Genomic DNA, 25,029 nt, shown 5'->3' on the forward strand with positions numbered 1-25,029 from the left:
GAGGACACGGAGGAGGAGGACAGTGATTCAGGAGCAGATGAAGACTGGGGAGAAGCTGAGGGTCTCTCTTCTACGCCTCCCACAAGTGCCTTCCTCAGGGCCTGGGTCTGCCGGCCAGGAGAGGACACGGAGGAAGATGACAACGACAGTGATCTGGGAGCAGTTGAGGAGGAGGAAGAAGAAACTGAGGCTGTTACTCCTGTCCCCCTGACAAGTTCCTCTGTGAGGGCCTGGCTGTACCGGCCAGGAGAGGACACAGAAGAGGAGGAGGATGGTGATTTAGGAGCAGCCAAAGAGTGGGGAGACACTAAGGGTCTGTCTTCTCCGCCCCCCACAAGTGCCTTCGTGCGGACCTGGGTGTACCGGCCAGGAGAGGACACAGAGGAGGAGAATGAGGAGGATGAGGATGATTCAGAAGCAGCTGACTCAGCGCCAAGCCCCTCCCTTCAGACCCGGAGTGCCCTCCTCAGGGGCTGGCTACGTGGACGTGGAGAAGACGTGGGGCAGAGGGAAACTGAGCCCGATCCCTTCCTGGTGGCCATCTATTTACCTGGAGAGAAGCCACCTCCCCCCTGGGCCCCTCCACGGCTGCCCCTCAGACTGCAAAGGCGGCTCAGATCCACAGAAACCCCCACCCAGCTTCCAGAACCCGAGACTCCTCTAAAGGCCAGAAAGGTGAGTACCAGGGACTCAGATTTGTGAGGCTTAGAGAGGAGGGGGATTCCCATTTCTGGGTGCCACATGTGTTGCAGAGGGTTGCAGGTAGACTCCGTTGGGAGGGCAGTGTAATGCAATCCTTTGCAAGCCGCACAGCCCTGAGGGAGCGGGCGGCCATGTGACGCAGGTCAGCCCTGGGGAACCTCCTCCACCCGTGAGTCACCAGGTGACTGGCCCAACAGTCATCATCTTTTTGTAACTCATTTGTGTTTTTTTCTCTCTCTCATCTCCCTCCCACCTGTGTATCTTGGGTCTGTCTCCCTGTGTCCCATCTCTGTACTCTTCCGTCCCCCAGGTGCGCTTCTCTGAGAAGGTCTCGGTCCACTTCCTGGCTGTCTGGGCAGGACCAGCCCGCGCAGCCCGCCGGGGCCCCTGGGAGCAGATCGCCCGGGATCGAAGTCGCTTCGCCCGCCGCATTGCCCAGGCGGAGGAGGAGCTGGGCCGCTGCTTTACCCCAGCAGTGCGAGCCAGAGCCTGGGCTCGCCTCCAGAAGAACCTGCCCAGGTGTCTGACTGCCATACCTGTCCCTGACCAGACCTCGCCCTCGCCCACTGCCCAGGCCACGCCCCTGAGCCCCGCTGGGCCTCCGAGTCCCCTCTCTGTCCCGCCTCTCCTGGCCTGCACCACAGTGGGAGGCGGGGCTAAGACCAGCTGGTTTGCCTGTTATTAACTATTTATTTATTTATTTTAATTATTGGTTTATATACAGAATAAAGCCTTTTGTAGAGAGCAGTGTCGCTTGTTTCTTAAGTAACAGTGTCCACTCGAAGGTCCTGAAGCATAAGTACAAGTGCCCCAAGTAGAGGATAAGCTACGTCTCCACTCTCCTTCGGATTTTGCCTCTTTTCATCCTGCGGCTTCTTTCAAACTTCAGGCTGGTATATGCTGTCCTTTTTCTTTGGCTTCTACTTGAATCTTGTTTACTCCCTCACCTAAATCCCATTATACTTGAACAGTTGTCTACAAAGGGGCTGGACTAGACTCGCTGACCCCTAAGACAAAGCGTGAAGCTTTGGGTTTCTGTGCCTCCCTGGAATAAAATGTCTCATCCTGCCACCTTCACGTGTGACCTCAGGATGGCAGCTGCCTGGTGTCACGCTAGCGCAGTCTCCTAGGCAACGTGTGGCTCATTGCACACACCAGAAGGATGGAAGACCTCCCAGGAGTCGTATTTCAAAGAATGTGGGTCAGACAGCGAAGTGTTTGGATAGTGTTGTGATGATTCTTTCTCGCCCGCACCGGCCAGGCAGCCAGCCCACGGACCTGTCCAGCGTCTAACTCTTCTCTGGCCTCATGCCGCAGTGCTGCCGTTCAACCACGGGTGCCTCCCAAGTCCTGCACCCTCACCCATTCTCGCGCCCTGTCTCCCTCCCTCAGTTCCCCAGGACTGCCACACTCGCTTTCCCAAACCACCCATGCCCCCCGTTCACCTTAAGACCGCTGAGGGGCTGTGCCCACAGCCTGATGTCCCTACCCGACTGCTGTGGATCAGCTGCGTGTGATTCTTCACATACTGTATGAAAACCCTTTCTCCAGAGGCTTTGCTCTAGCCCAGTCAGCTTGGTCTTCCGTGTGCTCTTCTCCTTCACCGAGAAGAGTGTTTTGATTTTTGGTCGAATTCTCTCATGATCAGTTACGATTCTCACAGGGGCTGCTGAGGAGCCCACACGCTAGAGACAGGGCTTGGTGCCCCAGTCCCCATTTAATAAGGGTGATTAGGACGAAGGTGCACAAGTGTGAGGGGCCCAATAAGACGCACAGGAGCTGGTGAGAGTACAATCTTTCATTGGATTACTCACATGCCAGCTTCCCATCGAAACTAGACAGGCAGATGGCAAAGGCTTGGAGCGGACAGAGTGGGAAGCTGAAGTCCATAGTGAATGAATCCGGGGCCACGCGACCGAACTGGAGCACCAGGGAGTTCGCTGAGGAAGAATTCAGCACAAGTTTTAACTGAGCTCGTTCCCCTGCTGGGGCTCATCACCACTGCTGTGATGATGAAGGCTTCCTAAGGGCGCCCTTCCTAAGCGGGTGTACCCCTCCAAGCGCCTTGTGAACTACAGTTCCCAGGAGGCTTTGCAAAGGCGTGATGCCATCAGCCCTACCTAGAAAAAGTGCTCAGAGGTAGGGGACTGAGTAGTTCTCGTCTGCTCACACCCCATTCCCCAAGTAAACAGGTCCTAGGAGCTCACGGTTATCTGGATGCACAATCTGGAAATTCTTGACTGAGGCCCGGGTGACCCGACCATGGAAATTGAGCACGTAGGCACCACTCTCGTCATTCCACGCCGGGGGTTTGTTTTGCAGCAGGAGCAGCCCCTGGCTGGCCCCCCTTTGGAGGCGATTCAGTAGCGACTCCTGCTCCTACCAGGTAAAGGGAAAGCCGGGCAGGGTGGTGGTAGTGGTGGTGGTATAGATTAACCTAACACCAACCCGCTTTTCTTCTCCGGACTTGGAGTTTTGAGTCCCTTCTTGTCGCCTCCCTGAAACACCTAAGTCTGACAGAGTCTCCCAGGCTTCACATGTGACCTGTTGTCCATCAGTCCTCACCCTCTTGGGATTTGGGCTGTGCCCCAGACCTTCCTCACTCCTTGACTCAGAGGTTCTCAACTTCAGTGGACTCACATTTTGTGGCTGGACGCTGATTCTCCGATTCTGGGCATCGATTCCTGGAATGATCACAGTCATTTTCCGGGGTCCTCGGAATCCCAAGACATTGGTCTCCTGGAGGATATTATGTTCCAGTTGGCCTGTCATTTCTCCCTCCCCACCATCCTGTTCCATTCTCATGTCTCCAGGACACTCACATAACACACAGCCCCCAGTTCTTCTCTGATCCGAGCAGTCTCTGGGACAAAATTCTTCCTATCGGGATTCACCCCGTTGTCAAAGATGGTGAACTTGGTGCCCAAGACATTTGATCTGTTCCGGGAGGGGAGTAGGGGAGTAAGCAGAATAAAAATAGCTGTTACCTTTTCTGCTGTATGGAAAATGCTTCCTGTATCATCTCATCTCACCAACTCTTCCCTCCAGTCCTCTGCATTAGACTCATGTTCCTGTTCCAAGTCTCCACAGTGCCAGTCCCCTTTCTGCCACGAGTGATTCTTAGCCTCCTGCTTTGACCCTTTAGGACCCTTCTTCCCTCAAGGATGCAGGGACTCAAACATCCGGTCTTCTTCTCCAATAGCAACTTAGGAGTCCCGAGCCCATGCCCCTCAAGAATACCAGCCTCAAATCCAGCTTCTGCTCCAAAGTCTTCAGCCCTCTAGTCCCAGCCAGCCTGAGGGTTCAACCTGAAGAACCCATCTGTTACTCTGAATGAGTCTTAAAAGCACGTGGAACTTGAGTTCTGCGGCATCTGGGCAATGTAATTCACCCCCCTCTCCCCCCACCCTCCCAAAGCTCTGCCCACCTGACTTTTCCAATAAAGTGGGCTCCATCCCTAGACAGATCTGTGGGATCCAGGGAGATGAGGTAATTAGAAGTTGAGCTTCTTTTCCTCTTCCGCCCAGCTAGCAGGAAGTGCTGTGGATGGGAGGAGCAGTCCGTCAGAACGGATTCCTGTTACTCGGCTAGGCCTAGGCACCCAAAGGCCAGAAAGGCCAGAAAAGACCTCTGGACAGGGGCAGGGTGACAGAGCAATATAGTTCCCAAGGCTTGCTGGGAGAGGTGGTTATCACTGAGGGAATTCCTGAGTCCTGAGAGAGGTTTGTGCATCTCAATCCACCTCCCCCTTCTCATTGGGCAGCAGGGTCAGGTCTGAGCCCAGGCAGGGGCCAGACTGCCTGGCAGGAGTTGATCTTGGAGACCAGAAGAGACTTTGGCAACTTGGAATCTGGTGGCAGGACTCTGGTGGGCATCTCATGAGGGAAGAGGGAGTCTGGCAGCCAGACAATGCCTTTAGGTGAGGTGGGGACACCCAGGGGAGAATGGTCAGCTAGAGGTAGGTGTGGCTCGGTGCGGCGGGAAACCCATGAGGGGAGGACTTATCCTCGGTTTGGGTGGCTCTTGATAGCAAAGAAGGTGAAGGAAGGTTCCAGACTTGAACCACAAAAGATGGTGCCAGTTCCCGGAAAGAGTGTGTGAGGGGTGGGGCCTGACAAGGCTGACCTGAGAAATGAGCTCCACGACCCTCCCGCCCCCACACACACCTCTAAGTGTGGGGCGTTGCGGTACAGCCCAGGCTACTAGGTTTTGTAAGGAGAGGAAACCAATTCTGAGGGCGCAGGGCTAGGAGCTGGAATCGACAGGTCCTCGTCTGATAGAGTAAGGCCAGGGTTCGAGAAAGTCGATCGGGACGGGATGGCCCCCCGACAGCGGGGCTGGCTCGTGACCCTGGAGACCGCACCTTCAGGCCGTCGGTGGCCTCCAGGTAGAGATAGTAGGAAGGGAACATGCCCTTGTCCACACCGCGTTTGTCGCGGCTGATGCGGCACTGCACCATGCAACCCAGCAGCGCCGGCCGGAGCACGTAGGTTTCCATGTCCTCGCCCAGTCGAGGGCCTGTGGCGCGGTTTGGCGAGCGGGGGGACGTCGCCCCGTTCTTGCTGTCCGTCCCGCCGCTGCCCTTATCCTCGCCCTCGCCCTCGCCCTCGCCCTCGCTTTCGACTTTGTCTTTCGAGGACACCTCTTGGCTGTTCTCCCTAAGGAAGTTTGTCAGTGTAGACTCCAGCTCCTCTCTCATCTCTTCCAAGTCTTCTTCCTAGCCCACGAGTCAAATTCAAAGTTGAGGGGCCACTTAGCTCCTTCTGCCTTGCAAACTACTGACTGGGTGTTGCCGCTCACGGTTCCGCCTTCTCCCACGTATGGCTTTTGCCTATTGGCCAACTAGCCACTAGCGCCCTTGTGATTGGTCAGTCCATCCAACGGGTCCAGCCAATCAAGCCTTCAGCGTCTGCAGCTGGCCCAGCACCTTGGCTCCCACCCACCACCCTCTGGACAAGCCCTTTGAGGACACTGCCCAATGTTGATTCGCTCTAGATAACATAATTCGACCCAGAAATACCCAAATGAAACTAGGGCATTTTCATGAACAAAATGAATGCTAATTGGTCCTTCTCTATCACTGTCCAAAAAGTTCACTGCCTTTCCGAGGACTGGATTTTAATGTCTATGCCCCCATCAACTGAAATCCTCCAAGATTAACTTCATAAAAGTACACTGACCCTCTAGAGGCGAGCTCTGCGATCATACAGGTTTTACCTGTCCGAAAAGGGCCTCGGTTTGGGCCACAGAATTCTAGCCCCACCCACTCCTAGAGTCCCAGGCTAGCCCTCCTCCACCTGTGTGCTGACTGGCTGTGCTCCCTCCCACCTTGCAAGATGCCAAGTCTTCAGGTCCCTGGTCACCATCCACTTCAAGTTTTGGTTCCAGAATGGGGACCTCATACTCATCTCCAACATCCTGGGATTCGCTCTCATCCTCTGCATTACTCCCTAAGGGATAGAAAAGACTGGAAGGCTGAGTTCAGGCCACTTGGGCTCCAGCCTCTACTCATTACTCACCTCCCCACTTGCCAGCAGCTGCCCTGCCCACTGTCTGCCTGGAATGGCAGTTGAAAAGTCTCTGCCCTGGGTCCAAGGACAGGGAGGAGCTAGAGACTTCCCTTCCCCTAGTCCTGGTGAAAGCATCAGAGACACAAAAATGGAACGGAAATGGGGGGAGTGTGGGTTTTGGGTATAATTAAGATTTCTGTTATGGAAATCCCTGAGTATGTCATGAAAATAAAAGGAAATGTCACGATAATGGCATAGTATTAAGTAATACAAAGGAATGAAATTCTGGTAATACTATAGAGTATGATGTACCCTTCATGCCAAGCAAAAGGAGCCAATCACAAAATATCGTGTGTTGTATTATTCTATTTATATGAAACATCCAGAATAGGCATATTTACATATTTAAACAGAAAGTAGCTTGCTTAAGGTTGGGTGAACGATACAGGATTTCTTTTAGGGCTAATGAAAATGTTCTTGCATTAATTGGGGTGATCTCCATAAATATGCTACAAACTATTGGATTGTAAACTTTAAATGAGTGAATTGTATATGAAATGTGTCTCAAAGCTGTTACCGAAAAAGGGAGTCAGATTTTGCCCAGTACCCCCAGAATTACCAGGTCTTAGGCAAGCGGGCCAACCCCTGCGGCGAGTCCCACGAAGTTCTTTGTAAGGAGGGGGAGAGGTTGGGATGTCCTCCACCGTGACTTCCTCCAGCTCCGGATCGGAACTATCTGGTAGCCAGGATAGGGAAACGGGCTGGAGATCGAGATTTCCGAGTACTTGGGGAGAAAGGGGCTGGAGATTCGGATTTCTGGGTGTTCAGGACTCCTTGGTGTGAGGGATGACCGGGCCCTCGGAGGCCTGGACTCCTGGATCCTTTGAAGAGTAAGGATTGAGGTTCCAGACTCCTGGGTTCTGGTGGGAATGGAGTTCTAGGGTATAGGGAGCCCAAGGACTGGAGATTACCTGCTTCTGTGGGTGATGCCAAGGTAAGGCGCTCACCACCGCCGTCTCCGCCACAGCTCACAATACCCAGAGTGCTCTGTACACCTGGACGCAGATGTGCCTCTGGCACATTCTCCTGGAGAAAAGGGTTCCCGTGGGCTGGGAGAAAGTTTGAGAGGACATATAAAGCGCTGCACAAAAATTCTGGTCCTCTTCGAAGATTAGCCTCCTTACAGGACTCCCAGAAATCGCCCCTGATTGACCACCCAAAACCCCAAGTCCTTTGTAGAACCCAAATTCTTTGAGCAAACAATCCTGTTTTGGTCTCTCAGCCAGCGCAGAACCTGGTCTAAATTACCCAGGCCAAGTCTCCCAAGTACTGCAATTCCAGCCTTCAAGGTCTCTGGAACGCTGGCCCTGGCCCCGCCCCCAGGTTCTCTAGGCCCCGCCCCATGCATGCTCTCTGATTGGTCCCAGGCTCTTTGAGTTCCGCCCCCGAGTTCTCACAGGTTCCGCCCTTAGGTCCCACAGACCCTGCACTCGAATTCTTTTTTTTTTTTTTTAAGATTTTTTTTTTATGCATACAGAACTGGGACACAGGCCAGAGGTGCAGGGGCAGTGAGAGGATTCACCAGAGACAGTGGGGAGCAGAACAGGCAGATCGACGAAGTACACTGCTGAGGGGAGCAGCGGGGAGACAGGAGAGGTCTGCCGCGCCCTGTGGGTCACCTCCCTGGCTGGGGATCGAATTCGTGCTGCAGTGGCCGCCAACAGCTTCACAGTGTTGCGACTTAACCCCTTGCACCACCATGGAGGTCCTGCACTCAAATTCTTTAGGATTTGGCCTACGCCCCAGCCCTTATATGCATGAACAAATAAAAGTAAATCTTAAAAAAATAAAAAAGAATTCGAGGCCCTCCCTGGTGGTGCAGCGGTTTAAGGCGCAGCACTGCAAGCTAGCCCCATCCTGTGCTCTACCAAGGCCCCGCCTTAAGGCTCCTCTAAGTACCCCCCATCTGACTCCATTACTCCTCACTCCCGCATTCCCACAGACTCCCTCTCTCCTGGTGACTTAAGCTCCTGCCCAGCCCTTTCCTTACCACTGTCACCTGCGAAGCGATCCATCCTCCACCGATACCTCCGGGGCCATAGGGAAGCATCAGGATTTGCCTGAACCATGAGGGGTTCTTGGCGCTTCCGTCGCTGCTTCATCTCAAACAGCTTCCTCTGGGGGACCAGGAAAGGGGAGGGGTGGGGTGCGGAGGGTCAGAAACACTGAAGGAGGACCCAGGAGAAAGGAGACTTGGGGCAGGAGGCCTGATGGTGGGGGAACTCTTCTTCCCTGCGTTCCAGAAGTCCAGGCCCTCTTCCTACATATCCAAGAGAACATCTCCCAAGGGTCCTGCCACCCAGACTCTTTAGGCATTTTAGAATTTTAGCACCAAGGTTTGCTTCTTTAGGACCCTGAATTCCTGTTTTCTCACTGTCTAGTTGGCGCACTTGAGACTCCTACAGGTGGGCCTGGCTTCTCAGACCGAGTCCTGAGGTAGAATCGGTGGGGCGGACTGAGGGCCCAAGGGAGCTATGCAGATGCAGGGTAGGGTATGGACGGGTAGGGGTGGTAGGACTCTGAGTACGGTACCTGCTGTTCCAGCTTCTGCAGCCTCATAGTGGCGAGCTCGTTCCCCAGGACCCTGAGGGTCAGATGCGCACTCATGGTAAGGCAAGCAGGACACAGCGCCTTCCCAAGCCTTTCCTTCTCCCTGCCCAAGGGGCTCCAGCACTTGTGAGGTCACAGAGCGGGCAGAACCTGAGCCTGCCTCACCTATTCTATCTCCCAGCACTGGCCCCCCTCAGAGAGCCCAGGCAGCCCCTTCCTGTCTCAAGACTCTGGGACTCCAAGGTCTCAGCGCTCCTCTTTAGGATCCACTCTAACTCATCGACAGCTCCCTCCCCTGAGGACCAGTCCAGGCCCCAGCCCCTTCCTGCAAGGCCGATGGTGCTGACAACACCAGCACTGAGTGGGTGTGGAACAATCAAATCTTTGAGTTGGCCCTTGCACCTCCACTTCTACCGGGGTCCATCCCATGCCCTCACTCACTCTTTCTTCCATGTGTCATTCTCCTGAGACATTCTGGAGAAGCAAGAATGACAGACAAGTTAGAACCCAGATCCAACATCTTAATAAATAAGTGTCCTGCAGTACTTGATCTTAACTTTAGATTTCCTCCTGGACAGCATCAGCATAAATGCCAGCAGCGAGTCTTGTCAGGTTCCCCGGAGACTGTTTCCAGTTTTCACTACTCTCAGGGTCCCAGGAGTTCCATTCTCTTTCCTCCAACTCTTTCCTCTGTGGGAACTCAGGACTCTGGGCCCCAAACACTCAACACCTAGTGACCTCAGGCCTGGAACACTCACCTGCCTGGAATCGAGGAGTCTCCCTATCCTTCCTTTGTGTCTGGGAGGCTTTCACACTCACACCTCAGTGCCTTGCCTCTCTGGCCAATTTCTAAACATAACTCTCTTTTTGTGAGAGGGGACCTAATATCTGGGACTTTAGGAAGTGGGCAGGGGAAGAAAAAGAGATCAGAGGGAGGGAGGGGATTCCTAAAGGGACCCGCCAGAACCCCTCCCTCCAGGACCTCTAGCACTCCACTCCCAACAAAGCAATGACCCCTGACCTCCCTAGGAGCCAGGCAACCCTGCTCAGGGGGTTCTGAATTGGAAGAGCATGCTGGTGTTCCTTAAAGGGACCCAAGAGAGGCCACGTCCCAACCTCATTCTGCACCTCTCGCTTATACTAGAGACCTTTGTAGAGGATGCCCTCTGCCAATTGCTACCGGATCTGTAACTTGCAAACGGGTCCTAGTGCGAAAATAAATGGAAAAACTACAATTCCCATGAGACAAAGGGGCCAAGAAGCCCGCGGAAGTTGACTGATTTGCCTCTGGCCTCCAGGGAGTTGTCGTTCTCTTTGAAATTCACCCTTCTGCATTCACCTAAAACAAAAAGAAGCACAAAATAGGATATGCGGTGTCAACAGGTTGCGAGTCTTTTGGGAAAAAGTAAGAGGCTTCGATTAGGGGCGGGGCCACTAAGCGAAAGCCGTGAGCTGCGTGGACCAATCATACGTTGGGGGCGGGGCTCGGGGCGGTGGGCGTGGCCTAGGGGGGAAATCACAGGGCACGCACCGGAGGTGCTAGCCCGGAGAACGCCCTCTGCGGTGGACGGAAGGTGAGGCGCTGGGGGGCACCTCTAGGCCCCTGGGTCCTGGGGAGCAGTGGGGTCAGCGGGCTGGGAATCTGGGCCCCCGAGGAGGACGGGCGAGCGGCAGTACCTCTAGCTTTTGGAAAAAGAGGGGGCTGGGGGCTAGGGGGCCTGGACCTGTGGGTCTGGCGGAAGAGGCAGGGACGCCAGGTGCCTTCCCGAGTCCCAGGAAGGTACCGGGAGCCGGGACGAGCCGGGACGAGCCGGCACGCTCGCGTCTGAGGAAGGCAAGGCTGGACGCCCGCAGTCCTGGGTCCCGGGCTATGAGACGCTCTGCGGCTTCACTCTTGGGAGAGTGGGCACGGCGCCGGGGACGCAGACGCTCGGGCCCGGGGAGCAGAGGCTTGGGGCAGACCTTACCCACCCCTCCGCCCCCGCAGAGCGCGCGCCGCCATGCCGCCCCCTGGGTCCCGCGCAGCCCTGCTGCTGCTGCCTCCGCTGCTGCTGCTGCTGCTGCTGCTGGGCACCGTGCTGGCGGTACCCCTGGAGCGAGGAGCGTCCAAGGAGAGCCCCGCCACCGAGAGCCCCGTAAGTGGCCCTGCCCTGCCCCCAGCCGGGTGTTTGCAGGGCATCACTGTACCCGCGGGTCTATACGCCCCGACCAACGCGTCCCGGAGGCTTTGACGCGGTGGAAAAGTGGTGGCGGAGGAGGCTGGGCCGGGTAGGGTTGACTGCTGAGTTCCTGACAATGAGGTGTCCGAGTTGCGTGAAAAATCTGCATCCCAGCCTCCCCCCTCCCTCCTCTAATCTCTACCCCCTAATCTGGTTCTTTATGACCATCTGCGCGCAAGGCCTGTGAAAATCAGACCGACTTTCCCAGGGGCACCATGCCCAGGTGGTATAAGCTGGCTGCCGGGCTCCCACTTCATGGAGGCTCGTGGGAGTTGAAGTTTACATGGTGAAAGGGCATGTAAACTGCTCATTTGGTGATTCCAACAGGTGTTCATGAAATGCTCTGAAGCCTTTGGTCATAGGGGAGCTGGATTTGTAAAGCTCTCAGGACAGCAGCTGATTTGCGGCCTGCATCTTCCCAGAGCTCCCTGGAGCTGCTGGCAGGTGCCTCTAGAACCAGATACCCCACAGGACAGGCACGGCAGGTCCCCCTCCATGGCTGGGGGAAATCTTTGCGGGCACAGGGCACTTTGAGTCTCCTTTCTTTTCCTCTGTCCACACCATTGCTTGAGCAATTTCCTCCAGCCTGGTATAAGTTAAGTGTGAGCCCTCTGGCTTCACAGACCCAGGGGTGAGGGTTACTTGCATTGAGATCTGAAGAACATAACAGCCAAGGCTGAGGCTGTGTGGTGGGAAGAGCAGAGTGAGTAAAGGGACTTGCAGGAGGCCATTGTGGCTGGAACAGGGCAAGCCAGAGGGTCATGAGATAGATGAGAGGGGGCAAGAGCCGAGCAGATGGCCACGGTGGGGAGTGCTTTGCCCTGAGACACAGGAAGGTCCGAGCCGTTATAAACATCAATACAGCAACTACCAAAATAGCATGGACAGCTGTTAGGAATATGAAGGTGTTAACTCATCTCATTCTCACAACAGCCTCTATGGGCACCTGTTTACCTCACGTTGCAGATGAGGAAACAGAGGCACAGAGAGGCTAAAGACTAAGAGTGCCGAATTTAGCAACTACAGACTCTTAACGCCCGGTTAAAATTGAATTTCAGGTGAATATGTGCAGATATTATTGTAAGTTGTCCCCATGCAATAATACACTCATAGAGAATGTGGTCTGTTGTTTCTCTAAAATTTGTTTACTTTTTAAAAGATTTATTTATTTATTTAGGAAGGTGTGGGGAGTGAAAGGATTCACCAGAGACAGAGCGGGGATCAGAACAGACAGAGCCCCTGAAATCCACTGCTGAGGGGAGCAGCGGGGAGGCAGGAAAGGTGTGCTGCGCCCTGGGGGTCCCTCCCTGGCCAGGAATCAAACTCATGCTGCAGGGGCTACAGACAGCTTCATAATGCTGTGCTTTAACCTGTTGCGCCACCAGGGAGGGCTCTTTGTTTCTCTAAAATTTAGATGTGGGCACCCTAACAAACCTAACAAGGTCACTTACCTAGTAATGGCACATTTGAGACGCCAGTCCGCTGCATTAGGCTGAGTAATGGCCCCCAAAGATGTCTGCATCCTAATCCTCAGAGCCCCTAAATGTCAATACAGCCCAACAGGTCGTCAAATCATGTTTCATTCACCATTGTTTTATTAGATGTTGATGAGGGAGAGAGAAACAACCTCAGCTGACTCCAAATGAAATATAATTTGAGGATACGGCTTGGCTATGTCTTTTCAATTACAGTGGGAAATTTTCAGACCCTGCCCGTGACGTTGCAGTGAGGACTTACCCTGTGGCAAAAGGGTGTTGGCACGTGTGCTTGAGTGGAGATTCACTTTTTGTTATCCAGGGGCTCAGTGTACTCCCAGGCTTCCCTGCCTGTAAGAGGGAGGCGGGAAGGCCAGGTGTGTTCGCGGGCCACGAACCACCAGCCGGGAAGAGGGGCGAGCTGGCCCCGGCCGCTGGCGGCCAGAACCTTGGCCTGCTGGGCAGGCCTCTCCGCCAGGCGGGGGCTCAGGCCTCGGCGTGCGCCGAGAGGAGAGGCCCGTGATGCCCCCTTGCTGGTCCTTGCCCGCAGGACACGGGCCTGTACTACCACCGCTACCTGCAGGAGGTCATCAACGTGCTGGAGACCGACGGGCACTTCCGGGAGAAGCTGCAGGCGGCCAGCGCCGAGGACATCAAGGTGCGTCCCGCTGGGTGCCATCGCTGTGGCGGGGTTCAGGAGAGGCCCAGTTCCCCTCAAGGGGCCCCGTGGCTGCAGCCCTCACCAAACTGAGCCTCAAAGGGAAGCTGCTTTTTGGGGTGACCTAGCTGTGGGGAGGTAGTTTAGGGAACACAGAATATGATTAAGCACCAGGCAGATGGTTGAAGCTTTCAGTCTCTGTTCTACCAATCCCCTCCCCTTCCTGTGCCTCAGTTTCCCCACCTGTAAATTGAGGGTCAAAATGAAACCTCCCTCGTGGGGTTTAGGTTTGGAAGAAACCCCTGTAACTGTTATACTCTGCCTCCAGAGTTGCTATGGTCACCCCCATTTTACAGAGGCAAATCTGGGAGTGATGCTTGACCTGGCTCTCACCCCAGACTGCCTAAGACTTGAGCCCACACCTCAGGGCTGTTTCCCATGCAGCACCCCCTTTAGGAGGATGCTGGATGTTCCCCAGGGGGAGACAAGTCCCTCCCCACCACTACAAGCAGGCCCACCCAGTGCATTGGCATGTCAGACGTCTCCCCTAGTTGACCCATCAGCCCCGGAGGACCCTAGGGCCTAGGATAGTGGGTGTCTTCCAAGCCCATCAGCCCCGGAGGACCCTAGGGCCTAGGATAGTGGGTGTCTCTGCTCCCCACTAGCCTACCGACATTTCTGGGGCCCTCCTTTGCCCGCATCTGCCCAGGCTGCCTCAGTGATGGATGGGCAGAAACAGAGACCACCGAGTCCAGCTGCTCCCAGTGTCCTGCCGGGAAGCTGAGGCCTGAGAGGCACCCAGGCTCGCCCCAGGCCACGCACCTAGGAAGTGACCCAAGGAGGCGGCCACTTGGCAGTAGGCCCGGAGCAGCTGGGTGCCCCTCCCACGCCCGCCCTGTGGGCCCGGCAGGCAGCCTGCCCCTCCGTGCCGCAGTTTCCTTTGCAGAGAAGTGATGGAAGTCCCCAGCCGTGTCGGGGCTGGACGGAAACCTAGGCCCTGGGGCTCCCGCTCGGGGAGACACAACACTCAACATGGCCTCCAGGCTGGAGCGGCCACCTCAACACAGGCTGAGGGCCGGGAGTCCTCCTGGGCTTGCTTTCATTCCTTTGTGGCCTGGGCTTGTGGGCAGCACTGGTCACACCAAGGATCCAGCACAGGGTCTGGCCCGGCCTGGGTGCCCACCTGAGATCACATGACAGTCACCATGGTCACCTCATCCTGCTGCCTCTGCAAGGGACATGTTCCTCCCCCCAGGCCCCCAAGTAACCCACAAATTCACTTAAGCAACAAGAGACAGCCACCCCAAAGAGGGCACGATCCAGCCTGACGGGTGGGAGGGACTTCCGGGGAAAGGACCCCCAGCGGGGCTTGGCTCCCAGTGTGCGGAGGGCACGGGGTGTGAGTGCGGAGTGACCTTGCAGACGGTGGGAAACGTGTGCAAACGAAGCCTTCTGGTACCTTCAGGGCCTGCTGGGGTGATGGAGCTGGAGGCAGAGGTGGGTGCAGGGTCTTGAATGCCAGGCCCGGGGCATCTGTCCTGGGGCATCTGGGAGCTTTGGTTGTGGGGAGGGCACTGGTGACTGGGAGGCATGGGAAGGACGGGCTCAGCTCTGGTTGAGAAACAGATGAGCGATCAAGGCAGCTCAGAGGTGTGTGTGTGAGAGAGAGAGAGACTGTGTTTGGGGGCCAAGAGGGTTGGCATATTCTTCCCAAGGGTGGTGCCATCCACCTGGATGTCTGAAGGATCGTGAGCATCCAGCTGAGAAGCGATGGTGGGAGAGGGAGCGCGTATGCACAGGCCCAGGGGTGGAAAGCGCCTGGAGAGCTGGGGCTGCAGAGGTGGCAGGGCCTGTCCCGATGCCCCTGGGGAGCCCCAGGGGCATCCGAAAGCTTAATGAAGGCTCTAGAGAGGTCAGGGGAGACAGGCAGCCTCCTCCTGTGCCCCCGGCCCCCAGCGTGAACGGTGTCCCTTCCATCCCGCAGAGCGGGAAGCTGAGCCGGGAGCTGGACTTTGTCAGCCACCACGTCCGCACCAAGCTGGATGAGCTCAAGCGACAGGAGGTGTCTCGGCTGCGGATGCTGCTTAAGGCCAAGATGGACGCTAAGCAGGAGCCCAGTGAGCAGAGGGCCGGGGTTGGGGGGGGGCGCCTCCCTCCCAGAGCCACCTCCACCCTGGAAAATCCATCAAGCTTCCGTCCTCGTACTGTCTCTTCAAAGCATGGTTCTGTTGTAGCTTGGTTGGTTGTGGGTTTTTTGTTTTTTTTTTCCCCAGCCTATAATTTTTATTTGCAAAAATCAGTCATTTAAAATGTGGCCGTGACTTCAGACTGACAGCAAAGCTGCAGGCTCCCGGTCAGTCTTGCTCTCATGCACGCCCGGCGACGCTGTACCCCTCCCCACCCACAGCTTTCGGGGGACGGTCCCCACAACTCAAGTAGCCACAGTAGAGCGATCAAAGCCAGCGCGTGTCGCGGGGTGCGCTGTAGTCTCCCTTGCTGAGCTTCTCTTTCTACTCCCTGGCGCTCGTGTCTCAGGCGGCATTTTGGACTGGAACGATTTGGTGATAAAGGCAGAAAAGCCGAAAAAAAATTCCTGGACAGGCGGAGGCGGGCAAGTCCAGATGCCCCGCTCACACCCTGTTGCTCATGACCTAGTGGAGTGTGCTGGAATGTGTGCCTGGACCCCATCTCCACCTGCATGTTCTCTCTCTCCCTCTCTCTGTCTTTTTTTTTTTAAAGAAAAGTAGCCTGGGTTTACCACATTATATGGGCTCCCGGTGAACGGACTCAAAGCAGCACCTCTCGCGTTCACCAAATCCCATCGCCGTGAACTGGCCCTTTAACTGGCCTTGGCTGCCTCTCTGCCCCTTCCCCTGCTGGTCGCCCAGTGTGGGTCTCAGAGCCTTCGAGTCCGTTTTCTTCCTTCCTTTGCGTTGTCTCCCATGTGGGGGGCAGTCACTGTACCCTGTCTGCTCAGGTCGGGAAGCATCCTCCCACCGCACGCTACCCAGTTCTTGCAGATGGCAGGGCGCCCTTCTTCGTGGCTGAGTAATATTCCCTGGTGCCTGCACGTGGTCTCCGCCCACTCTGTGCGGCTGGACACAGGCTGTTCCCTGCACTTGGTGACGTGGAGATGCGGAGATGTCCTCTAACAAGTGTGTGTGTGTTGCGTGAGCATTCTTAGTAAGAGACACGTCCTTCTTCCCCCGAGACCTTTGCCCGGGCGCTTCCCTGTGCCGGGGTTTCCTTCCCCAGGCGCTTAGTGTGGCCCATGGAGTTCCGGTCTCAGCTCACGTCACCTCCTCAGAGTCTGGCCTGATCTGCGTTCCGGGGAGTTGCACGTTCGCCTCTCGGCCGTCTGTTCTCCGCCTCCTCACTGGGTGCTGTGGGGGTAACAATGGGGGTGTGAGGTGGCACATGCTGCCTGGTCCCGGCCGTGTCCACAGGGTCGGGGCTCCACACACACCGGTTAGATGTGGGTGTCACTGTGGACCTGTCTCCGAATCATGTGCCCCGCCCCGAGGGCTGGCCAGGTCTTGCCACGTCTGGGAGGCCTCAGGAGACCTGTGTGAAGTAAACAAATGGGGGTTGTGTGCGTGCGTGTGTGTGGACACATAGAGCTCCCTTCTTGCCTGCCTGTGTGGAAACTCCAGAATGAGTAGGTTGTGTTACTTTGTGACAAAGTCCCACAGACTGGGCGGCTTCGACCACAGACTTTTATTGTCTTACAGTTCTGGAGCCAGGAGTCCAAGATCAAGGTCCCAGGGTTGGTGCCTTGGAGACCTGAGCGTCCCTGGGGTCTGTTCTGTCTCTCTCTTGACTGGCACAGGCCACCTCCTACCCTTGTCTTTTCACATCATCTCTCCCTTGCGTTCAGATTACCTCTTTTTTTTTTTTTTTTTTTTTAAGGACAGCAGGCATGTAGGGTTAGGCCCCAATGGAGTGACATTATTTTAAACTGAGCGCCTCTCTGAAAACCCTCTCTCCAGACTCAAGCCTCATCTTGACGTCCTGGGGTGAGGATTTCAGTGCATACATTTTAGGGCACATGATTCAACTTGAAGCAGGGGTTGAGGGCATGTGTTCTGAAGCCCACTGCCCAGTCTAGTCCTCATGGTGCCACTTCCTTGATGGTGATTGAGGAGTCTCTTTCCCTCTCTGGGCCTCAACTTTCACATCCATGAAATGGAATAATGAGAGAAACTATGTCGTAACCTTTCCGTGAAAAGTAAAGGCACTAATAAATGTAATGTATTTAGAGCAGGGCCTGGCAGATAGTAAATGCCCAATACATATGAGCTCTTATTCTAAGCAGCAGACTCATCTGTGCATGGCTTCCTCCAGGAAGTCCTCCCTGATTGCCCCTGTGCTTCCTGTGAGCATGCCAGGAATTGTTGTTGATTTTTCTTTTCTTCCTCACCCAGATGTACAGTTGGATCACTTGAGCCTCCTGAAGCAGTTTCAGCACCTGGACCCTCAGAATCAGCACACATTTGAGGCCCGAGACCTGGAGCTGCTGATCCAGACGGTAGCATGAGGGGCTGAGGGCTACTGTCAGAGGGAGGGAACTGAGGGAGCTTGTGAAGGGGAAGAAAAGAACAGAGCTCAGGGCATGAATGAGTCTGCCACACCCTGGCTGGCCTCCTCTGAGGTTGCCAGCTGGCCAGGCTGCATCTGAAAGCTCCCCCCAGATTCTCTGCAGGAAAACAGGGTGCAGGAGCACTGACTTGGCTCCACTCAGGCAGCTTTCAGATCCCTCCCAGCTTTGCCCTTCCCGTAGGATCTCAGGTGGGGACTGTCCCTCTGTGTGTTGGTGGGAGGCGGCACCCCCAGAAATGATGTCACCCCAGAAATGATGTCACCCCCTCATGTGTGCACCAGCGCTGTATGACCTCAAATGGCAAAAGAGACTCTGTGAGTGTGGTTCAGTCAGGACTCTTGACGTGGGGGGATGACCTGTGTTATCTGGGTGGCCCTAAATGTCACCACACGGGTGCTGTGGGTGCAGAGGGAGCTGTCACTGCAAGGAAGGCGCGTGGCGCCGCTGCCAGACGTCCCCTGCTGCCTGTGGGCGTGGTGGCAGAGCAGGAGGCTCCAGAAGTGGAGATGGCAAATGAAGGGTCTCTCTTAGAGTCCCTGGAGGCAGCACAGCTCTTCTGTCACCCTAATCTCAGCTCTCTGGCCGCCGCCCTAGCAGATGATAAGTGTGTGTTGTTTGAATATTTGAAGTGATTATTTGATACAGTGGCTGTAGGAACAGACACTGGAAATGGGAGCCACAGCCCTGCCGCATGAGGAAGGCCAAGTGCCAGGTTGGGGAGCGCAGGAGCGCATGGGGTGTCCATGGTCCCCCTGCCCTGCTCTTAGCCCTTCTGAAACTACACACACACCCAGCCTGGCCCTGGCCTCCACCCTGCATTACCGGCCTCCTGGAGCTCCGCCTAGTGGCCACAAAGATAATAGCAGCCATTTCACTGTGTCCATTGCCCGTGAGGGATATTCTAGGTATTTCCACAACATGCCAGAAACTGGCAGCTTTTCTGCAGCTTCACTGCCCCCCCCCCCATGTCTCCTAGCTGCTCTCATTGGGCCCTTGATTCCGCCCTCCACACTGGCCAGCAGCATTTTTCAGTTCAGTGCTCATGACACCCTGGCTTGCATAGTTCTTTGTTAGGGGCAGCTATTTGCCATCAGGACACTGTAAGGTTACTCATTGTATTCCTGGGGGACTCACCTTTCTGTACGTTTGCTGTGATTGAGCCAAAAGAAAAGGCACATGTGAATTCCTACAGAAATTGTGACTTCATGAGAGAGTTTCAGGAGGTGAAGAAGGCTGGATGCATTCAGAGTGCAAAGTGATCTTGGACTAGAAAGGATTTCCTTGGATGGATGCTACGGTGTACCTGAACTAGGAAGCATGAGTGTTTGGCCTGAGGGATAATTCTTATTTATAAATAGACCATTGGATACTTTTTTTTAGGGTTATTTATTTATGCATACAAGAGCCAGGGTACAGGCCAGAGGTGTGGGGTGGTGAGAAGAGTCAGCAGACAAGCAGACCAATTGAAATCCACTGCTGAGGGGAGCAGCGGGGAGACAGAAGAGGTCTGCTGCCCCCTGTGGGTCACTCCTTTACTGGGAATCGAACTTGTGCTGCAGTGGCTGCAGATAGCTTCACAGTGCTGCGCTTTAACCTGTTGTGCCACGAGGGAGGACCCACGGCTAGATTCTTAATGAGAAAAAAAATAAGAATACTAGTCACTGAATTTAGCTCTCTAATCCAGCAGGACCTCCTTTTAAGTAATGACATCCAGATATGATTTTGGAGGGGATAGGATCTAACATGGTACAGTATTTTTACCTCCATTTTCCAAAGGCAGAAACTGGGGTACAGAGAGGCCAAGTAACTTGCCCAAGATCATGCAGCTCAGGGGATTTGTTCAAAAGCAAAGCCTGGATCTGAACCCTTGGCAGAATCATGAGAGACCGCCTATTCTTTCTTTTTTTTTTTTTTTTAAGATTTATTTATTTATACATACAGAACTGGGGTACAGGCCAGAGGTGCAGGGGCAGTGAGAGGATTCACCAGAGACAGTGGGGAGCAGAACAGGCAGATGGATGAAGTGCACTGCTGAGGGGAGCAGTGCGAGAGACAGGAGAGGTCTGCCACGCCGTGTGGTCACCTCTGGGGCGGGGAGCGAACTGGTGCTGCAGTGACTGCGGATCGCTTCACAGTGCTGTGCTTCAGCCTGCTGCACCACCAGGGAAGGCCTGACACTTCCTGTTCTTAACCAGCTCACTGACCTGCTCTCCATGTTAAGTCCTCCTTGTTGTTCCATGCTGCTTGTTCCTGCAAGATGTCACAGTGGGGAGGACTGGAAAAGTCGTAGTCAGGTTCTAATCTGTCGTGACCGTACAGAGAGCAGACTGTGTTATGCGTGGGGGAGGGAGACAGGGACAGGGCGAGGGTGGGCTGCCCTTGACCAGCTTCAGGGCAGAGGGGCTGGCGTGTGGAGGTTGCAGCAAGGGATCAGGCATTCCAGCCAGTCAGGAGAGACTGCCTGCCTGTCTCCAGGCCACTCGGGACCTTGCCCAGTACGACGCGGCCCATCACGAGGAGTTTAAACGCTATGAGATGCTCAAGGAGCATGAGCGACGCCGTTACCTGGAGTCCCTGGGAGAGGAGCAGCGAAAGGAGGCAGAGAAGAAGCTGGAGGAGCAGCAGCGCCGGCACCGAGAGCACCCCAAAGTCAATGTGCCTGTAAGGACCCCATTCATGCCCAGCGCCACCAGGTCCAGCCCTGTAGGCCCCACGAGACAGGTGACGGGACTACATCTCCCAGCAGACCCTGGGGCACAAAGGCCTGTTCCTAGGCTAGCAACTATCCCGGGGACTGCTGGGGTTACGGTTTTCTTGCTTGAAGGCAAAGGTATCTGAAGGGCGGGGGTACCCATGCTTCTTGCTCATGAGCCCCTGGCTCTCCCCTCCACAGGGCAGCCAAGCCCAGTTGAAGGAGGTGTGGGAGGAGCTGGATGGATTGGACCCCAACAGGTTTAACCCAAAGACCTTCTTCATACTGCATGGTAAGGTGGGGAGGGAATCCCCAGACAGGCTGAACCCCGAGACTCTCACCTTGTAGGGGCCCTAAATACTGACAGCGCCTTCCATCCCAGTGGGGCTTAGGCAGCCAAAGAGGCCTGGGCTCATCTTCCCTGGTTCCTGGAAAGCCCCCCCCACCCCCAAGCTCAACTATTCTGTGGAGGGGGTTTGTCCGTTTTCCAGGTCACACCAGGCATCAGGGTTCTCTGGCCTGACCGATACCCTCTCAGTTCGGACTGAGCAAACCAGGCTTGACTAGGTTTGCCCACTCCCATGGTGGCCAGAAACCCTTCTCCCTGCCGGGCGCTGTGGCTCAGGAAGGCCGCCCCCTCGTAAACAAACCGCAGTGGAGCCCCGTGGTGATTCAGTCACACTCCCCTTCATTCTCTTTCTGTCTGGACACGGGTTTCCAGACCCCCTTGGGTGTGCCCAGGACTCTGACCCAGGCACAGTCAGTCTACAAAGCTCCAGGGCGGGGTTCACGCATCCACAAGGGTGCGCGTGCTCCCTCTGCAGACCAGGCTTCCTGGGGTCCCAGCCATCTAGCTGTGAAAAAGAAAGTTCCCTGCTCGCTGCCAGTGGTCAGGCCGATGAAGGCTGTGTCTCGGTGTAGCCAAGGGACCTGAAGGGGAAGCGAGACCGGAATCTTTTTAAAGATTTATTTTATTTATTTATGCATACAGAGCTGGGGTACAGGCCAGAGGTGCTGGGGGTGAGAGGAGTCAGCAGAGACAGAGTGGGGAGCAGAACAGGCCGGTCCACTGAAACACTGCTGAGGGGAGCAGCGGGGAGACAGGAGGGGTCTGCTGCGCCCTGTGGCTCACTCCCCGGCTGGGGATCGAACTCATGCTGCAGTGGCTGGGGGCGGCTTTGCAGCGCTGCACCGTCACCCCTTGTGTATGTGGTTATTGAGGTCGGTCGGCTGGGCTTGGCTGTCCGGAACAGGGGGGCAGAGTTCCTGCGGCAGGGGTGCTGGAAAGGTGGGCTCCAGAGAACTGCCATCGCTATACCATACGCTAGTGTTTCTCCCCAGATGTTTCTTTGGCTCCTGAGAAAAATCTTGAGCCGCTCCCATTTCACAGATGAGGAGGCTGAGGCTGAGGGAGTGGTTGCACTGTGGCTGTGGCTGCTGCTTGCCCTAAACCACAGCCTGGTGCCAGAGGCAGAATTGGCACCCAGGCTCCTGGCCCTGAGGGCTGCGGGCCTTTCATTTACACGGCTCTCTCCTTCCACCAGCTTGCTCCCTGTTTTGTTTGTGAGGCTCGTCTCAGCCAGGGTAAAGAATTCGGATTTTATTCTGCATGGGACGGGACACCCCAAAAGGGTCAGGAGCAGAGGGTTGACATCCTCTCCCTTAAGGGATGACAGGCTCCATCTGGCCGCAGCGTCAAGGACAGGCTGTGGGTGTGAAGGCTGCAGCCAGGAACCTGGTTTGAAGCGTGAGATGCTGCTGGCTGGACCCTAGGAAGTAGGGAGAATGCTTCTGGAGGGTCAAGACGGTTGGACTCCTAAATCGCCTCAGTGAGGATTATGAGGGTCAAAAATGCATCAAAAGTGACTCCGAGTTACTGACCTGAGCATCTGGAGGAGCAGGGAGGAGGGTGCAGTGTTTGGCAGGAGGGCTGGGAGCTGGCTGGCAGGCTGGGATGTCTGCGAGGAGCTTACCTGGAGGTGAAGGGTAAGTGGTTGGCAAGACACTGAACCCCAAGGGACTGGCGAGACCCCTCTCAGGGTGTGCTGGCCGGGCAGACTCCATCATGATGGGAGATGCACGGAGCCACCCAAGATGGCAGTCACACTCGACATGTAACTGGTGGGTGTGATCTTAGTTGCTCTAAATGCAAGCAGTCCATATAGCTAGTGGCCGCCATATTGGGCAAATTAGAAGCCTAAGAAGAGGGCCTCCCTGGTGGTGCAGGGGATTAAAGCACAGCACTGCGAACCTGGCCGTGGCCGCTTGAGTGTGAGTTCGATCCCGACCCTGGAGGTGACCAACAGGGCTCAGCAGACCTCTCCTGTCTCCCCCGTGCTCCCTCAGCAGTGGACTTCATCAGTCGGCCTGTTCACTCTCCACTCTGACTCTGGTGAATCCTCTTCCTACCCCCTCCCCCCACATTTCTGGCCTGTACCCCAGTTTTGTATGCATAAATAAATCTTAAAAAAAGAAGAGGCGAGGCCCCAGCCCTGAGTCCCGGGATACACCTGGGTGCAGAGGTGAGGAGGAGGATAGAGCCAGCAAAGCAGAATGAGGAGCAGTTGGAGAGGAGAAAATTAGATTCTGGAAGCATATCAGAAAGTCAAGTGAGATACGAGCTGATAATTAACCACTGGGTTTGCGAGGGCAGGCTCCCTCGCCACCTCAGCACGACCTGTGTGGTGCTGAGCTGTGAGAGCAGAGGAGAGAGACCGTGAGCCTGGCCTGGTTCTCTGCGTGGCAGAGGCCTGACACCCCTAGGCCTGGGCAAGGGAGCCAGTCCTGTGCCTAGAACACGGGCTCTCAGGGGCCCAGCTACCCAGCAGCCAAAGCCCCAAGAAAGGTCCCAATGAAATCCCACCTTCATCGCCCCGGTTCTCAGCCCCTGACTGGGAGGGACAGGCTGCCCCAGCACAGCGTCCATGGGGCCCCAGCCTTGCAGGCCGCCGTCCTGGCAGGGACCCACTGCCCCTGTCCTCTGACGAGACCCTGCACCAACCTCCACTTCCTTCTTCAGGTGGCCCCTCCGGGGCCAACCTCAGTGCTCCAAGACCCCTCTTGTCTCCCCTCAGATATCAACAGTGACGGTGTCCTGGATGAGCAAGAGCTGGAGGCCCTCTTCACCAAGGAGGTGAGCGCCTGGAGGGGTGCCCGCATCAGCCACTTGATGCCCGCGCCGTCACTCTGCGCCCTTGTCTCCCTGGGCGTGGATTCAGAGAAAACTGCAGCCCCGTCAGCCCCTGGGGCGCGAGCCAGCTGCTAACAGGGGCGGGGTGCCTTGAGGACTGCCTGGGAAGTGGGGACCATGGGCCCCTCAAAGCTTCTGTCTCTGGCTTGACCCCACAGCTGGAGAAGGTCTATGACCCCAAAAACGAGGAAGACGACATGCGGGAGATGGAGGAGGAGCGGCTGCGCATGCGCGAGCACGTGATGAAGAACGTGAGGGCCCGGCCTTGAGGGGAGGCGGGCGGGGGCCCCGGCACCTGCTGACCCTCGCCTGTCTCCCAGGTGGACGCCAACCAGGACCGCCTCGTGACGCTGGAGGAGTTCCTGGCCTCCACCCAGAGGAAGGACTTCGGGGACACTGGGGAGGGCTGGGAGGTGAGGACACTGGCCAGCCTGCAGGGCCCTGTCCCCCCGTCAGCGTCTGCTGGCCACGTCCCTGTCTCTCCGGATCGCCTGGGCGTCTTGGTGCCGCAGCCTGGGTCTCTGTTCCCCTCAGTTCTCTCATCCCCGTAGGGCCACTGTAAACCCACTCCGTCAGCCGAACCCCAACAAGGGGGCCCTGCTGATGGCCTTGTCCCCACCGCAGACGGTGGAGATGCACCCTGCTTACACAGAGGAGGAGCTGAAGCGTTTTGAGGAGGAGTTGGCTGCGCGGGAGGCAGAGCTGAATGCCAAGGCCCAGCGCCTCAGCCAGGAGACCGAGGCCCTGGGGCGTTCCCAGGGCCGCCTGGAGGCCCAGAAGAGAGAGCTGCAGCAGGTGACCCCCCGGGAGCCTGGCCCCGCCCCCGGCCCTGGGCCCACCCTGGTCGAGGCAGGAGTCCTGCTGCCCTGCATCCCAGGAGCAGCTGCTAGTGACCGCCACCCTGGCGAGGGCCGAAGGTCCTGACAGCTCTGTGGCAGCCGTGTTGGATCGGGGCAGTGGGGTTGTGTGTAGGGCCGGGAGAAGGGTAGTTCCGGGGCTCAGTGCGACCCAAGCCGTGACGGGAGGGAGACCTGGACCGCTGTCCCTAGCCCCAACTCACTCAGGAGAAAAACTCGCACGAGACCCACAGAGCAGGGAGCCGCCTGCGGCCCCACAGCCTGCATCATCCCTCTTGCCCCTGCGATCTCCCCACCCCCTGCAGGCCGTTCTGCAGATGGAACAGAGGAAGCAGCAGCAGCAGCAGCAGCAGCAGCAGCAAAGCCACCACGAGCCCGCCGTGGGCCCTGAGGGACAGCTCAAGTTCCACCCCGACACAGGTGCTGCCCCGGCACACGTGGGAGGGCGTGGCTGGAGTTTCTAGATTGAAGGGAGGGGCGGGGGCCTGGACTCCGGGTCTGAGGGAGGAGGGGGTG

The 25,029-nt window shown here is 56.3% G+C and overlaps 3 protein-coding genes across 3 annotated transcripts in view; 2 read left to right on the forward strand and 1 right to left on the reverse strand.

Annotated features, from left to right (window-relative positions):
* The window catches only part of PPP1R15A (protein phosphatase 1, regulatory subunit 15A), a 3,927-nt gene extending 2,486 nt beyond the window's left edge, over positions 1 to 1,441 (forward strand). The window contains 3 exon segments of the mRNA XM_012733694.1: positions 64 to 675; positions 1,013 to 1,295; positions 1,298 to 1,441. Of these exon segments, the coding sequence (XP_012589148.1) occupies positions 64 to 675; positions 1,013 to 1,295; positions 1,298 to 1,362 (960 nt within the window). The 3' untranslated portion in view covers positions 1,363 to 1,441.
* A 1,067-nt stretch (positions 1,442 to 2,508) lies between these two features.
* On the reverse strand, positions 2,509 to 9,295 carry TULP2 (tubby like protein 2). The gene is made up of 13 exons (XM_004693992.1): positions 9,264 to 9,295; positions 8,805 to 8,856; positions 8,263 to 8,389; positions 7,184 to 7,321; positions 6,832 to 6,996; positions 6,031 to 6,152; positions 5,327 to 5,419; positions 5,066 to 5,284; positions 4,130 to 4,242; positions 3,525 to 3,639; positions 3,343 to 3,441; positions 2,910 to 3,081; positions 2,509 to 2,642 (listed from the first exon to the last, which is right to left on the reverse strand). Exons 1-13 carry the CDS (start codon positions 9,293 to 9,295, stop codon positions 2,509 to 2,511), a joined length of 1,581 nt encoding a protein of 526 aa, XP_004694049.1.
* Positions 9,296 to 10,327: 1,032 nt separating this feature from the next.
* The window catches only part of NUCB1 (nucleobindin 1), a 15,957-nt gene continuing 1,255 nt past the window's right edge, over positions 10,328 to 25,029 (forward strand). Inside the window, exons 1-12 of the mRNA XM_004694265.2 lie at positions 10,328 to 10,396; positions 10,810 to 10,957; positions 13,067 to 13,174; positions 15,159 to 15,291; positions 17,599 to 17,702; positions 20,250 to 20,435; positions 20,668 to 20,758; positions 23,541 to 23,599; positions 23,815 to 23,907; positions 23,977 to 24,069; positions 24,281 to 24,451; positions 24,819 to 24,933. Of these exons, the coding sequence (XP_004694322.1) occupies positions 10,823 to 10,957; positions 13,067 to 13,174; positions 15,159 to 15,291; positions 17,599 to 17,702; positions 20,250 to 20,435; positions 20,668 to 20,758; positions 23,541 to 23,599; positions 23,815 to 23,907; positions 23,977 to 24,069; positions 24,281 to 24,451; positions 24,819 to 24,933 (1,288 nt within the window). The 5' untranslated portion in view covers positions 10,328 to 10,396; positions 10,810 to 10,822. The remainder of the gene's footprint in view (positions 10,397 to 10,809; positions 10,958 to 13,066; positions 13,175 to 15,158; positions 15,292 to 17,598; positions 17,703 to 20,249; positions 20,436 to 20,667; positions 20,759 to 23,540; positions 23,600 to 23,814; positions 23,908 to 23,976; positions 24,070 to 24,280; positions 24,452 to 24,818; positions 24,934 to 25,029) is intronic.

This window comes from Condylura cristata, unplaced genomic scaffold (genome assembly GCF_000260355.1).
Source record: "Condylura cristata isolate star-nosed mole 26May11 unplaced genomic scaffold, ConCri1.0 scaffold00041, whole genome shotgun sequence".
Lineage (NCBI taxonomy): Eukaryota > Metazoa > Chordata > Mammalia > Eulipotyphla > Talpidae > Condylura > Condylura cristata.

What these genes read in the sequence shown, in the direction of transcription:
- TULP2 (XM_004693992.1), bottom strand. Translation starts at nt 9,295, where the DNA reads ATGTCTCAGGAGAATGACACATGGAAGAAAGA. An exon ending in AATGACACATGGAAGAAAGA is followed by an intron (nt 8,857 to 9,263) that starts GTGAGTGAGGGC and finishes TCTGACCCTCAG; the next exon opens with GGTCCTGGGGAACGAGCTCG. An exon ending in AAGACTTGGCATCTTGCAAG is followed by an intron (nt 5,420 to 6,030) that starts GTGGGAGGGAGC and finishes CTCGTGGGCTAG; the next exon opens with GAAGAAGACTTGGAAGAGAT.